This window comes from Electrophorus electricus, chromosome 10, assembly GCF_013358815.1.
Source record: "Electrophorus electricus isolate fEleEle1 chromosome 10, fEleEle1.pri, whole genome shotgun sequence".
Classification (NCBI taxonomy): domain Eukaryota; kingdom Metazoa; phylum Chordata; class Actinopteri; order Gymnotiformes; family Gymnotidae; genus Electrophorus; species Electrophorus electricus.
In genome coordinates, this window is record NC_049544.1 from 15,035,161 (window position 1) to 15,051,534 (window position 16,374).

The 16,374-nt window shown below is 37.5% G+C and overlaps 1 protein-coding gene across 2 annotated transcripts; it reads left to right on the forward strand.

Annotated features, from left to right (window-relative positions):
• Nucleotides 1–3,170: 3,170 nt before the first annotated feature.
• Nucleotides 3,171–16,374, forward strand: LOC113572964 (myosin-7-like). 2 transcript variants are annotated; one of them, XM_035530603.1, is made up of 37 exons: nucleotides 3,171–3,371; nucleotides 3,467–3,610; nucleotides 3,695–3,851; nucleotides 4,379–4,406; nucleotides 4,502–4,604; nucleotides 4,686–4,778; nucleotides 5,554–5,617; nucleotides 5,711–5,809; nucleotides 5,909–6,012; nucleotides 6,253–6,391; nucleotides 6,571–6,689; nucleotides 6,777–6,926; nucleotides 7,030–7,200; nucleotides 7,287–7,596; nucleotides 7,707–7,786; nucleotides 8,027–8,232; nucleotides 9,011–9,134; nucleotides 9,238–9,374; nucleotides 9,455–9,710; nucleotides 9,797–10,039; nucleotides 10,122–10,298; nucleotides 10,383–10,528; nucleotides 10,643–10,733; nucleotides 10,818–11,207; nucleotides 11,483–11,609; nucleotides 11,694–11,812; nucleotides 11,890–12,086; nucleotides 12,206–12,389; nucleotides 12,809–12,974; nucleotides 13,072–13,196; nucleotides 13,321–13,629; nucleotides 13,731–13,934; nucleotides 14,026–14,322; nucleotides 14,441–14,545; nucleotides 14,754–14,849; nucleotides 14,953–15,087; nucleotides 16,302–16,374. In XM_035530603.1, exons 1-37 carry the CDS (start codon nucleotides 3,171–3,173, stop codon nucleotides 16,320–16,322), a joined length of 5,817 nt encoding a protein of 1,938 aa, XP_035386496.1. In that variant the 3' UTR covers nucleotides 16,323–16,374. The 2 variants fall into 2 exon arrangements, with proteins under 2 accessions (XP_035386496.1, XP_035386497.1); XM_035530604.1 differs by having other exon boundaries at nucleotides 7,716–7,786.

The following is a 16,374-nucleotide window of genomic DNA, read 5'->3' on the forward strand; positions in this document are numbered from 1 at the left end:
AAAAGACACATCTGAATGTGGTTCTCTATTCTAATTAAATCCAGAAAGTTAGGGAATCTAACATGATTTAATTTGCTAAGGCATACAAAGGATTACTGAGCAGTCCAAGGTGAATCCATATGTTCAGCCAAATCAAGTGACAAGATGCAACACCTACCATGTTACTAATTATAACCTACCCATTGTCCAAGATGTACAAAGGGTTATGTTTGTGGCCTCACACAGCTGAGGGCATTGAGGGACCTGCACAGCTGAGAATGGAGCCCTTAAGTGTGGCTATGGGGTTCAGAATGGAATGTTCCATCTGTAGCAGCTAATGGAAGAAGTCAGAACCTGACGAACAGTATAGGGTAGACAATTCTATGCAATTTTTGAGAAGTCACAGTTCAAGTAATTGTGTTTGCACCTGTGCATTTGAGTGGCACATCAAGCTTTCCTGAAAGTTAAGCAGCCTTGTTCCTCTCCCTCATTAGTGCTCATCCCCAACACATGTGTCTAGGGGCTAAATAGCAATGTTGTTTTTGAACTTTGGAAAGCTGGTCTTTGGACATGTTCATTTACGAAAAAATCAACTTGATTTATCTCTGCTGAAATATGGCTGCACTCCTTTCATGTTCCTCTCCATAAACTGTTCTGCAACTTCCAGAGGGTGCAGTCAACATGAATTACTCAAACAAAAATAAAAGTATGCTAGCATAACTATCTATCTTTAAGTAACAATTAAAACACACTTGTTTATCAGTTATATTGCAGTAAGGTCAGGAAAATAATTTACTATGCGACAACACAATGCCTAGTTGTCTTATTTCGATTTGAACTTCTTTGCCTATTTGCATTTTGCTATACAAACAAAACTAATAAAGTCAAAATTTTTTGAAAACCTTATAAGTGATGTTTTATTTCATATTTAATGTAAACAGACCTTCTCAGGCCAGCATTGTTTATGGTCAAATATGCCTGCTTGTGTCAGTGCAGTATTAGAAACGTTGACAATGAGCCCATACTCTCTAACCTTTTGTTCATGACAGATGCAAGAATATGCTAATAATAGTGCAGTATATGACAAAAGGAGGCTCAAGTTGCATAAACATCGGGGAGCAAGCTGTAAGGTACCATTATTTCTTCGACCCCTGCTCCAGTGTGATGATAATCCATGTAAATTAGACAGCTGAGACTGGAACTCCATAAAGAACAAGGGAGCCTAGAATAAGCTGTCCAAGTGCTAAGACTAAGTAAGGTGTTTGAAAAGAGAGAGGAAGGCAGTTGAGATACATAGGGGTCAAGGTAGTCCTGAGTTGGCACAAAATTTCTTAGGTACAAGATGATAGTTTAGTGGCAAATTATGTGATTATTATCTAACAATATTATGCACTATTATCTAACAGTATCAAGCACATCTTGGGTTAAACTAATTACCTTGACTTGGTTCACACATCAAAGGACCTTTTTTAGCTTATCTCTACTGAAAATAAGGTTACAGTGAAGCCATGAAAATGTGATTATCAGATTGGTTTTCCTGCCTCTTCAAGAATTTTTGTTTTCATACAACACAATAATTCATAAAACAGTCTATAAGCTGTCTTTTCTGTAGTAAGAAGCTAGTCAGTTACCCTACTGGATTTTTTCCTCATTTCTTCAAGCTAGTTTCACAAACCAATAAAATATTAGTAAAGGACCAACAAATCAGTATCATCATCCTAACATAATAATCAACTAAACCAGCTTCTACCAGTTTAGTAATGGACTATAAAGGCTTAACTTGCTTATTTGGAGATGTCTTATAGTTTTGTAATCATTTGCATGAAAACTTTTTTATAGTTGAAGCCATAAAAGAACAGTTAGATTAAGTCAATTTATCAATAAAATAATAACCACAACTGCTCTCTCATCAGTACCTATGTTCTTGTTACCAGCTACTCTGTTCAGCCACTACAGAGATACAGTTCAGAGATATAGTCTAAGTATAGTCTATGTGATACCAAAGTATACAACGTAAACCCACAGGAAAACCATGATGGTTAACTTATGCTCATTTAAAATTGCACAATCAAATGCACAACATTTCAAAAATAAAAAAAGACCTTCTATCATTGTATGCGAATTGTTTACACTAAAAAGGGATGGATTTGTGTGTGTGTGTGTGTGTGTGTGTGTGTGTGTGTGTGTGTGTGTGTGTGTGTGAAGAGGCTCTTAAGATCATAGAATTTATTCATGAACCATAATCTTTTATTACAAGAGAAAAGGGGAAAATGAGAATGAGCAAAAGGAGAAAAAGGCAAAGAGTTTTAGTAGACAAAAAAACCCTCTGGTCTGATGACTTAGTTTTTATTCTAACAATGACCCCCAGCTGCTCTTCTACTGCTTTAGATGTTTTGGCCACCCAAAATGGCCACACAGCTAACCAAATACAGTATACCACCATCACCACCTCCCACATTCTTCAGATTCTGATTCTTCTGAGTCCCTATATAAAGGGATGCTGGGATATGCTCTAACCACATACCTCATTCCAACTTAAGGTAAGCCATTGTGCTTAAAACTTTAATGTTATTGATGCAGCTATGTATACAAGACAAGAGTCTAATATATGACATAAAATTATGCAAAAAAGATTAAAAATGTAACAAGATGCTCAATTTAAAATTCTCTCCAATATCAGTCTATGAATGAGAAGAAATCTGTTTTCTACCTTTGCTAGGTCTAGCACATAACATTTCACCTGGGTGCTCAACACAGAAACATATGTAAGCTTACCATGTCTTTATATAAAAGCATAGTTACCATGTTACCAAGTTACCATGTTCATGAAATTTCATATGTTTATCAGAGATTCTGTTCTCCATGGAGAACAGAATAGATTTTTACATTTTAGTGCTCAATGACCATATATCAGTTATCCAGTTTATAAAGCAGAAACAGCTAACTAGTCTCATGGAATATATATGTCCCTAGTGGATATTTGTTTCGCAAAAGTGTGGCAAAATATAGCTGATAGTACATATTTTTTGATTATACAAAAAAGTGCTAAGAAGTATATATATCCCATCAGACTAGGTAGCTGTTTCTATTTTAAAATTTGGAGATCAAATTTCAGTTATTTGCTTACTATTATATCACTATGCTAATATTCAGGTTTCAACTGCTGAATGTGTCTTTAGTCCTCTTGAAAGATGGGAGATGCTGCAATGGAGGAGTTTGGGGCTGCTGCCTCCTTCCTGCGGAAGTCTGACAAGGAGCGTCTGGAGGCCCAAACACGCCCCTTTGACATGAAGAAAGAATGCTTTGTCCCTCACCCTGAAGTTGAGTATGTCAAGGCCTCCATTATCAGCAGAGATGGTGACAAAGTTACTGTTGGCACTGAGCATGGAAAGGTAAGGAACTTACTGCTAAAATGTAATAGAATGTTTACATAATTCAGTACAGTGAAATATGAAATGTGAGATATTTTTCCCCATATCATACATAGACTGTGACTGTCAAGGAGGCTGATGTTCTCCCTCAGAACCCACCAAAGTTTGATAAAATTGAGGACATGGCGATGTTCACCTTCCTCCATGAGCCTGCTGTGCTGTTTAACCTCAAAGAGCGTTATGCAGCCTGGATGATCTACGTGAGTTAGACATGTATAGTTTCCACCTATACACTTATTTTGTATGGATGTGAAAATAGTAACCCTAGGATCCTCTCTATGCAGACCTACTCTGGCCTCTTCTGTGTAACTGTCAACCCCTACAAGTGGCTGCCAGTGTACAACCAAGAAGTTGTACTTGCCTACAGGGGCAAGAAGAGGAGTGAAGCTCCTCCTCACATCTTCTCCATCTCTGATAACGCCTATCAGTACATGCTTGCAGGTATTCATTAAACTATTCAGCACATAACTAACCACAATCTGGGACCTCAAGGGTAAAGAGTAGAACCTACACCCATAATTTTCTTAAATACTGGCAATATGTGTTTAGGGAAAAATTGTATTCTGTTCTACCTTAATAGGTACACAGGTGTCAAATACAAGAAACAACAGTCAAAAATCCTTTAACACATCAGTTTCATTCTGATACTGTTTTTATTTCTAGTCTTTGACAAAAACCCTTTTTATATATCATGAACTGAAACTGTTTCCAAAAGATAGGATGCAATGGCTTTACAAATTGTTTTTAATTACTTGTTAAAGCTGAACTGCTTGTTCTTCTTAAATACAAGAACATTAGTCAACAATTATTTATTCTGATTCCTTTATCATTTCTACCCTAAAACTGTTGGATTTTCCAAAAGACAGGATGCAACTGCTTTACAAACTTTGTTTTTAACTGCTTATTTATTCATAAACTATACATTCATTGAGATTTTTAAGTTGATTTTAAAACATCCTTTGTTTCAGATAGGGAAAACCAGTCTATTCTCATCACGTAAGTCTGTGTTTTATAGGAATTATAATTGGCTATATCTGCTGCATAGTTCCAAAGAACAGTTTAGTTTTACTAAACAATCTCTCTTTATATAGTGGAGAATCTGGTGCAGGGAAGACTGTGAACACCAAGAGAGTCATTCAGTACTTTGCCAGTATTGCTGCTGGCGGTATAAAGAAGGATACAAATGACAAAAAGGTTGGAAAATTAATAGATTTTACACAGCTTTACTGATCAGTCTATGGACACAGCATTCTAACATACATGCTTTGTTTCCAGGGAACTCTGGAGGATCAAATCATTCAGTGTAACCCTGCTCTGGAGGCTTTTGGTAATGCCAAGACCATCAGAAATGACAATTCCTCTCGTTTTGTGAGTGTCTTACTTCTGAAGTAAATTTTTGCCTGTATACTTATATTAATGAGCATTTTAAAGGCCAAAAGAACAATGTGTACTGCAAAATACATGAAAAGATATTTATAACAATCAGTATAAATCAGTATAACACTGAGCAATGACAAATTTGATGTGAGAATACTGATCCTTATCTGAGTAGGCCATAATCATTGACACACATTTCTAAATAATGCAAAGTTGATGCATGCTGAACAATAATGAATTATTATAATGCTTATAATGTAAGCTTATGTTCATATAGCTTAGTGGTCAAAGGCCCAAGTGACCATATCACTACTGGGACAACCTTGTTATTAATCTTTCTTGTTCCCTTTACTTCTTATTTCAGTCCCAGGTATTTTTCCAACCTTTTCTTTTCCACTGGATGTTTCCATCACTTGGGACTGCCATATCTGTTACCGCTGTTTTTATTATTGCTGTTTCTGCATCTTATCTACTATCATAATATGTGGTTGGTTCACCACTACTTGCTTATTTGTCTGAATTTGGAAGTCCTATAGGATCTTAGTCTAGTTACGTCTTAGCCTAGAATCACTCTCTGTGGCTTCTCCCATTTGGACTCAGGACTGTCAAGCTCATTAGTCTGCATATGCATTTGTTCCTGTATATGATCCTTCCATATAAATGTATGCACACACAATGTTATTGCTAATAAATGTTTGTATGTCTCTTTGCTAAGGTCGTTCGCCACATGCTAAAAATGTAAATATTTCTGATTTGTTTCTAACAGGGCAAGTTTATTCGAATCCATTTTGGGGCCACTGGCAAGCTTGCCTCTGCAGATATTGAGACTTGTGAGTACTTTTCTTTAATAAATAAAAATAGGAAAATCTCCCAATTCTGAAAGATGTAAGAACTTCAGTTACTTTTTTTTTAAATTAATACAGATCTTCTGGAGAAGTCCCGTGTGACTTTCCAGCTCAAAGCTGAGAGAGATTACCATATCTTCTATCAGATACTGTCTCAGAAGAAACCAGAACTACTAGGTCAGAAAGAAAAAATATTTATATTTTCCTTAATATCTTTTAAAAATATACATAACTACAAAAAATTACCATAAAAATAAATTAATCTCTTTCTTTCAGAAATGCTGCTTATTACTGCTAACCCTTATGATTACGCCTACATCTCCCAAGGAGAGACACAAGTGGCATCTATTAATGATGCAGATGAGCTGATGGCTACTGATGTGTGTAACAAAAGAGTTGTCCATTTTCTCACAAATTTATTTGGGCAAAGGATTTGTAATTTAACTTTAACAACAACAACAATAATATAACTATAATAACTAAATGTATACATTCTAATAGTAATTTCTTCATGAATTACTAAGTACATTTATTGCATTGAAAGTACTGTCTATCCTTAAATATTCTTGAGGTGCAGAAATGCAATATACCTATATTTGAAAAACGTGCTTTTTCTCTAGGAAGCATTTGATGTGCTGGGCTTCACCCAGGAGGAGAAGAACAGCATCTATAAGCTGACTGGTGCCATCATGCACTATGGCAACATGAAGTTCAAGCAGAAGCAGAGAGAGGAGCAGGCTGAGGCTGATGGAACTGAGGGTCAGTTCAAACTCAATAATCAACCATTAATTTAGAGATGAATTGCCTCAGTGACCAGGTAGTAAACGAAGCACTATGGAATTTCATTAAAGGAAATTCTGTCTATTAGGTGAACATAGATGTTGCGGTGTAAATTAATTGGGAACATGCAGTAATAACGTGCATGTCTATATCTTCAGATGCAGACAAATCAGCTTATCTGATGGGTCTGAACTCTGCTGATCTCATCAAGGCTCTGTGTCACCCCAGAGTCAAAGTAGGAAATGAGTGGGTCACAAAAGGACAAAATGTCCAACAGGTGAAAAATAGTTTTTACATAAAGTGAATAAAAAAGGTTCATGAAAACAGGTCTCTGCTGTAACAGATCATTTCTGATTTCTGTCAGGTGTATTATGCTATTGGTGCGCTGTCAAAGGCAGTCTATGAGAAGATGTTTCTTTGGATGGTTATAAGAATCAACCAATCCTTGGACACCAAGCAGCCTCGGCAGTATTTCATTGGTGTGTTGGATATTGCTGGCTTTGAGATCTTTGATGTAAGTTCTTATGCTATCTTCAAGTATACCACTTCCAGTGTTTCACTTAGAGTACTTCTTGTACTTCTGCTGTGCTAATGACATTGATTTCAAACTGTTCCAGTTTAACACATTTGAGCAACTGTGTATCAACTTCACTAATGAGAAGTTGCAGCAGTTCTTCAACCATCACATGTTTGTTTTGGAGCAAGAGGAGTACAAAAAGGAGGGTATTGAGTGGGAGTTCATTGACTTTGGCATGGACTTACAGGCTTGTATTGATCTCATTGAAAAGGTGGGTTCAAATGTGAACTGAGAAACATGAAATTTGACATAACAGTTTGACCTGAAAATAACCCACATATATTATTGCATCTGTAGCCCATGGGTATCATGTCCATCCTTGAAGAGGAATGTATGTTTCCCAAGGCCAGTGATTCCACATTCAAAGCTAAGCTTTATGATAACCACTTGGGAAAATCTGGCAATTTTCAAAAGCCCAGGATTGTAAAGGGTAAACCAGAGGCTCACTTCTCCCTGGTTCACTATGCTGGTACTGTTGACTACAATATTAACAACTGGCTGGTTAAAAACAAGGATCCCCTCAATGAGACTGTAGTGGGGCTGTACCAGAAGTCTACCATGAAACTGTTATCTTACCTATTTGCAAATTATGCTGGTGCTGACTCAGGTATGTGGATTCATCTGTATGGTGAATGGCTTAATTCATCATAGAAATCATCTACTATACCGATCTTAAGTTCTTACCTCTTGCATAACTCAGGTATATTCTCTTTATAGCCATGTCAGATGCAAGTGGAAAAGGCAAGGAAAAGAAGAAAAAGGGTTCTTCTTTCCAGACTGTGTCTGCTCTTCACAGGGTAAGATTACCTTTTTTAAAATAGTTTTTATACATATAGAACTATAAAATATATTTCCTATACACAAATTTAAATAATAAATAAATACAGTGAACATACAAAATAAAGTTGCATAAAGTTTCAATTTTACAGAAAGGGTTATGTGGTTTCTCTTTTTACACTTGTAAAGTTTTTCGTTAACTGTAAGAGATGTAAAATATGCTCTTTATGTACAATATGCTCTATATGTTCCATTGTTAGGAGAACTTGAATAAGCTGATGACCAACCTGAGATCAACTCATCCCCACTTTGTGCGCTGCATTATCCCCAATGAGACCAAGACTCCTGGGGCCATGGAAAATCCTCTGGTCATGCACCAGCTCCGCTGTAATGGTGTGCTGGAGGGCATCAGAATCTGCAGAAAGGGCTTCCCCAACAGGATCCTGTATGGAGATTTCAAACAGAGGTAATATTTTTCCATATCACCTCATTAATGTTTGAGTTGATGCTGAAGAAATGCCAGACACATCAAATGGACAACTAGAGTTTCACAAAAGATACCTGAACAAAGTTGTAATACAAAAAGATAATTGAGGAAATAGAATTTCCTATTTTTCACACTGCAAATATCAAAAGATGGCTCCTAGCTAATTTTTGTCTTGAGATGTGTAAACAATTAGTATGAATGCAAATTACTATACAATAATTAATTTAACTTAGTTAGTAGATACGCAATAGACAGTTACTTTTATTATTATTAGTTACATTTATATAGTGCTTTTCTCAAATTCAAGGACGATTTACAGACAGATATAAGCTTTTACAATCACTCACACACCGATGAGAAGCAGCAGCCAATTTGCACACAGTGTAATCTCAGTTGGAAACCACAGCCAATTGGTGGACTGCACCGGTTACAGGGGAAAAGGAGGAGGTTAAGGCCATGATAGAGCACAAACCATCACTGGACATACATGCACCCATTGTGCAAGCGTACACACAGGTCACATTCATAAAACACAATTTAGATTATCCAGTCAACCTAACCGCCATGTTTAAGAATACCATTAATCTAGAAAATATTTATTATTTAAATTATTTAAAATATTATTATTTAAATTATTTCATTATAAAGTACTTTGCATATAACCAGAGGCAATATAATATGCTAAAATGCCAGTGCGAGTACAATGTACTCAGTGCTAGTAAAATGATTCTACTTGGTCTATATTGTACATTTTCAGATATCGTATTTTGAATCCTGCTGCTATTCCTGAAGGACAGTTCATCGACAGTAGGAAAGGAGCTGAGAAATTGTTGGGCTCCTTAGACATTGACCATAACCAATATAAGTTTGGACATACTAAGGTGTGGTGGTACAATTCATATTGATTTTCTTGCATACATCAGCAGCTAAAGGTATTTATTTAGCAAAAAATGGCCATAAACACGATTATCTGTTATTTTTAAGGTGTTCTTCAAGGCTGGTCTGCTGGGTCTGCTTGAAGAGATGAGAGATGATCGCCTTGCTCTCATCATCACTGGCATTCAGGCCCGGTCACGTGGACTTCTCTCAAGAATTGAGTTCCAGAAAATTGTTGAGCGCCGGTAATTATGTTCTCCAGTTCTTAAGAATGTTTAGTATTAAACATAAAAAATGTCTTAACATTTGTTGTGTCACCTTGTAGAGATGCCTTGCTTGTGATCCAGTGGAATGTCAGAGCTTTCATGGGAGTGAAGAACTGGCCTTGGATGAAGTTGTACTTTAAGATTAAACCACTACTACGGTCTGCTGAAGCTGAAAAGGAGATGGCCAACATGAAGGAAGAATTCCTAAAGTTAAAAGAGGCTTATGCCAAATCCGAAGCCCGCAGGAAGGAGCTTGAAGAGAAAATGGTCACGCTTCTCCAAGAGAAAAATGACCTGCAACTCCAAGTCCAGGCTGTGAGTTCAATTACTGTTGAGCTATTTCACATGTTAAAAGTACATATATCTCAGAATGATCTAATTTATCACAAATACCTTACCAGGAGCAAGACAACCTTTGTGATGCTGAGGAGCGATGTGAGGGTTTAATTAAGAACAAGATCCAACTTGAAGCTAAATGCAAAGAGCTGACTGAGAGATTGGAGGATGAAGAAGAAATGAATGCAGAGTTGGTTGCAAAAAAGAGAAAACTAGAGGATGAATGCTCTGAACTTAAGAAGGACATTGATGATCTTGAGCTAACCTTAGCCAAAGTGGAGAAGGAGAAACATGCCACAGAGAACAAGGTCTGGTCTTATAATCATTACTGGAATGCTAATTGAATTTACTTTTTTCAAAGCTTAGCTTATGCTGTATCTTTTCCCCTAGGTAAAAAACCTGACAGAAGAGATGGCAGCCCTGGATGAAATCATTGCTAAGCTGACCAAGGAGAAGAAAGCTCTTCAAGAGGCCCATCAGCAAACACTTGATGACCTCCAGAGTGAAGAGGATAAAGTCAACACTCTGACCAAAGCCAAAGCCAAGCTAGAACAGCAAGTCGATGATGTCAGTGATAAGTTAACAATTACATATTTATGATTACAAGAACATTACGTGTCACATAAATTAATATTACTATTTCCTATCCAGCTTGAGGGGTCCCTAGAACAGGAAAAGAAACTCCGTATGGACCTTGAGAGGGCTAAGAGAAAGCTTGAGGGAGACTTAAAACTGACCCAAGAGAATGTCATGGACCTAGAAAATGACAAGCAACAGTTGGAGGAGAGGCTGAAAAAGTAGGCTTCTTATAAAATAAACAGAAAGCAAAAATGTAACATTAAATCACAATTCACCATCTAATATACAGCATATACACATGTTTATTTATTTTTTGCTTATTAAAAATTCAGGAAGGATTTTGAGATCAGCCAAATCAATAGTAAGATTGAGGATGAGCAAGCAATAGCAGCCCAGCTTCTGAAGAAACTAAAGGAACTGCAGGTAATCCCCTGTCTCATTTGAATTGCACACATTTTAATTACTGGTTTGGATGTGACACACTTAATTTAATACCTTCAACTCTAGGCTCGTATTGAGGAACTTGAGGAAGAACTGGAGGCTGAGAGAGCTGCACGTGCTAAGGTTGAAAAACAGAGGGCAGACTTGGCCAGAGAACTGGAAGAGATCAGTGAGAGACTGGAGGAGGCTGGTGGTGCCACTTCTGCACAGATTGAAATGAACAAGAAGAGAGAAGCTGAGTTCCAAAAACTGCGCAGAGATCTTGAAGAGGCCACTTTACAGCATGAGGCCACTGCTGCAACTCTGAGGAAGAAACATGCTGACAGTGTGGCTGACCTTGGAGAGCAGATAGACAACCTACAAAGAGTGAAGCAGAAGCTTGAGAAAGAAAAGAGCGAACTGAGACTGGAGCTGGACGATGTTGTCTCCAACATGGAGCACATTGTCAAGGCCAAAGTACACCCTTTACTATTTGTTTGGTTTTTTGCTTCTTCATTACTAATTATACTATTACCCCACACGAACTTCACCTTCTTGCATAACAGGCTAACTGCATAGAGCTAATTTCCCTATCAGTCTTGATAATATAAAATGGACATTTCAAATACATATTCCATAAAAATGGTGTTTTTTGTAAATCTTATTTTGTTTATTTGCTTTTATGCTTCATTCAATGCCATGTTTACTTATGTCTTGACTATTGCATTGCTGATGTCTATTTTCTGTGCCAGACAAATCTAGAAAAAATGTGCAGGACTCTGGAGGACCAGATGAGTGAATATAGGACTAAATTTGAGGAAGGACAACGTAGCATCAATGACTTCAGCATGCAAAAATCTAAACTGCAAACTGAAAATTGTAAGATCTTAGATAAGGCATGTGGTGTGTGCCAGGTAGCATTTTGGCTGTACTATTATTTTAATAAATACATTTGTAATGAAGGTGAACTTGCAAGACAGTTGGAAGAGAAAGATTCCTTGGTATCTCAGCTGACCAGAGGCAAGCAGTCTTATACCCAACAGACTGAGGATCTCAAAAGACAACTTGAAGAAGAAGTGAAGGTATTTGCACAATGTGTGCTTTCCATTTTTTATTCTGGCTAAGCAGTGTTTATTTTTAATTAATCATTTTCTTCCAGGCTAAAAATGCCTTGGCCCATGCAGTGCAGTCTGCTCGCCATGATGCTGACCTGCTACGAGAGCAGTTTGAGGAGGAGCAGGAGGCCAAGGCTGAGCTTCAGCGCAGTCTGTCCAAAGCAAATTCTGAGGTGGCTCAGTGGAGGACCAAGTATGAAACTGACGCCATCCAGAGGACAGAAGAGTTGGAAGATGCAAAGTAAGAAATAAAACCACTGAATTTTCAAATCAGTAGTACTTAGCTTTTAGGAGCCAACATAAAGAATTTGGAATTGCATTGTGCAAGACAAAGTGCAAGTTAAAATTTCCTTTATCCAGGAAGAAACTTGCTCAGCGATTACAAGATGCAGAGGAAGCTGTGGAAGCTGTCAATGCCAAATGCTCTTCCCTGGAAAAGACCAAGCACAGACTCCAGAATGAGATTGAAGATCTCATGGTTGATGTGGAAAGATCCAATGCTGCTGCTGCTGCTTTGGACAAGAAACAAAGAAACTTTGACAAAGTAATAACATGCTTGTTCCTTCTTGTTTAACTTCCTTTTTGTTTAACTTTGTTGCAAAACTACACTCTCTTTGTAAATAGGCCACATACTGCCTAGTTAATTTTCATATCACTATTTTTCTGATAATATAAAAATTTATACAGTGTATATACATGAAAAATCATCTCTCATTGTGGATAATTTTCATACATGAAGCCCATGCATGGCCAAGCATGCAGGAATCCAAAAACTACCATTTACTGAGGATTACATAAATCATGAAGCCTTATCCATGAATGTAAATACTGACATTAAAATGAATGCAACTTCATGATGTTTTTTTCCCAACATAACTAGTCTTTGGCAAGTGCCTTCAAGTACTACCACCCTTTCCCAACTCAAAATACCATAATTAATTTCACATTGTTGGTATAAAATAGATTCTTGCTGAATGGAAGCAAAAATATGAAGAGAGTCAAAGTGAGCTAGAGAGCTCCCAAAAGGAGGCCAGATGTCTAAGCACTGAGCTGTTCAAACTGAAGAACTCTTATGAGGAATGTTTGGATCACCTGGAGACCATTAAAAGGGAGAACAAGAACCTACAAGGTAGCAATGTTTGGTATATTTGTGTGGCATTTTAATGAATATTACTTGTTCTACAAATAACACATACTGATCAGCTGTACTTTTGTTTGTTAAACAGAGGAGATTTCTGACCTCACTGAGCAAATTGGTGAGAGTGGGAAAAGCATACATGAGCTTGAGAAGATCCGAAAACAGTTAGATCAGGAAAAGACTGAAATTCAGTCTGCATTGGAAGAAGCTGAGGTATTGTTTTTATTTTCTTCAACAACATACGTCTAAGTTATAAACATGAATATCATTTTGGAATCATTAAGTGAATATAAAATTAAGGATTTGAAAATTCTGGATGCTGTTCTGGATTTCACAGGCCTCCCTTGAGCATGAAGAAGGAAAGCTCTTAAGGGCTCAGCTGGAGTTCAATCAAGTGAAGGCTGATATAGAGCGCAAGATGGCTGAAAAGGATGAGGAAATGGAGCAGGCCAAGAGAAACCAACAAAGAGTGATGGATACCCTGCAAAGCTCTCTAGAGTCTGAGACTCGCAGCAGAAATGAAGCTCTCAGACTGAAGAAGAAGATGGAAGGAGACCTAAATGAGATGGAGATCCAACTCAGCCAGGCTAACAGGCAGGCTGCAGAGGCCCAGAAGCAACTCAAGAGTCTCCATGGACATATGAAGGTATAAATGCCTGAAAAAAGTGACATGCTGGAAAGTAGAAATGTTGCAGCATTTCTATTCAATTATGAATTGTTGCTTTATTGTGGACTTTTACTTTGAAGGACACTCAACTACATCTAGATGATGCTCTCCGAGCTAATGATGACCTCAAAGAGAACATTGCTATTGTGGAAAGGCGCAACAATCTGCTGCAGGCTGAACTGGATGAGCTGAGGTCCTTGGTGGAGCAGACAGAGAGAGGCAGGAAACTGGCTGAGCAAGAACTGCTGGATGTGACTGAGAGGGTTCAGCTGTTGCACTCTCAGGTAATATATAAATGTATCCTGTTGTGAACATGAAACAATGCGGAATTTATTATAGACATGGCATAATATATTAAATCTCCACTATTTATAGAACACCAGCCTGCTAAACCAGAAGAAGAAGCTAGAGGGAGACACTTCCCAGCTTCAGACTGAGGTAGAGGAGGCTGTTCAAGAGTGCAGGAATGCTGAAGAAAAAGCCAAAAAAGCCATCACTGATGCTGCCATGATGGCAGAGGAGCTGAAGAAGGAGCAGGACACTAGTGCTCACCTGGAACGCATGAAGAAGAACATGGAGCAGACTATAAAGGATCTGCAGCACCGTCTGGATGAAGCTGAGCAAATCGCCATGAAGGGTGGCAAGAAACAGGTCCAGAAACTAGAGGCTCGGGTGAGTAACTACAATAGTTTTACAAATATGATAACACTTTAAAATAGTTCAGAAATACATAATCTAAAATGCTATCATAGTTTGGACTTGAATAAGTCTAGCGTTATATTTCTTCTAGGTGAGAGAGCTTGAAAATGAGGTGGAGCTGGAGCAGAGAAAGGCCAGTGACTTTGTAAAGGGTATTCGTAAATATGAGAGACGCATCAAAGAACTCACTTACCAGGTAGGCCATGCTCTTTTTTTTTTTTTTGTAAAAAAGGTAGTACTAAAATTTCTATATTACAATTAAATATTTATAATCAAAATAGGTGTAGGTTATTTTGTTTTTGAATATCATGGGAAAATGTTATTGTAGAAATAATTAGCAAAAAATGGTAAACCCCCCCCCCCCAAAAAAAACCCCAAAACATGTTATATTTTCTCACTCATAGACTGAGGAGGACCGTAAGAATCTTACACGTCTGCAAGACCTGGTAGACAAATTGCAGCTGAAAGTTAAATCTTATAAGAGAGCTGCAGAGGAAGCTGTAAGTAATTTAATCGTTTTATAACCCTGTTAGACTTTTCTTTCAATTGTAATTTTATTGTTGTGCTCCTGTTTTCTTACATCAACTATTCATTATTTTACAGGAGGAGCAGTCCAATGCCAATCTGGGCAAGTTCCGCAAGCTGCAGCATGAGCTGGATGAGGCAGAGGAGAGGGCTGATATTGCTGAGTCTCAGGTCAACAAACTGAGGGCCAAGAGTCGTGACACTGGCTCCAAGGTGAGTGGCTTGAATTAAGTAACTGCAATGGAGAGCAAAGTGTCATCTGCTATCTGCTGGTTACATTCACAGTATTTAGAATCAACATTTATTACACCACAGGGGAATTTCTGTAATTGTTCAAAAAAGCATTAAACCTAAATCATCAATACCATGAAACTAGTTATGAATATAATAGCTCAATATTATTTTATGTTATGCCATATGATTATAAAAATTAAAATACAGATGTGATGTGTGATAGAGACATCATATATTATTCTCTGGGATTTTTAAAATGCTATATTTCTGTCTTTGCTGTCAATCATTTAAAGCACTGACACTGTGACAAATTGTAACGCGAGGTGGCCCGAGTGCCGCAGGGCGAGCGGCAGGACGCACAAACTCCAGTGACTGGGACGTACATTTATTTACAGATACACACGGAACGATAACAGCACTCACAAGCATTACAAATGTTAAGACGAACATGAAACAGTTGACAGTAAACAAACAGTTAAACACAGTTAACAATATCGAAAACATGTAACATTATCATGAAACATTTCCATGAAACATCAACCTGTTACATCCACACGCTACGTCAACAATGACCAACAACGCTGCACTCCCTGACGTGGGTTTAAATACACATAGACAAACAAAGATGTATGCAGGCGTGGCCACAAATGAGGGTCCTCCCAATGCACGTAGCTGGCCAAACCACATGCCTCGCGGGAGCCGAGCGTTCCGTGAGACAAATATAATGAAAATGATATTCATCATGGCACTGTTTTGTGCAACATGTAATGTGCAGCAACTCCAATTCATTGTTAATGCATGTTTTGAATGCAAACAGCAGGCATGGATGTAACAGTCAAGGAGCAGGGTGCAGGAACAAGATAATAAAAGTAGTTTTGCACAAATTCTTTTTATAAAATGTTCTCAAATTTCACAAATTCTTTAATTTGTCTTAGTAGTATTCTCGGGATTAGTTTGATAGTAGAATGCCATCAACATCAACCAACTACATCTGACACAACATATTTCAAATGGTAATAAAACAGAAATAGAAATTGGTATACTTAAAAACATATAATAACATATATAATAACATAAACCAATTCAAGTAGTTATAGCATGCTGAGTTAATGTTAATAGAAACTACTTGACAAAATTAAATAATTACCTATGACATATTTACCTTTTTGCTTTTTTTTTCCATTTTCTTACAGAAAGGACATGAGGAAGAGTGAAGCCATAACTTGAATCTCCATCAAAAATATGTCTTCTCTATGATTTGTGTGC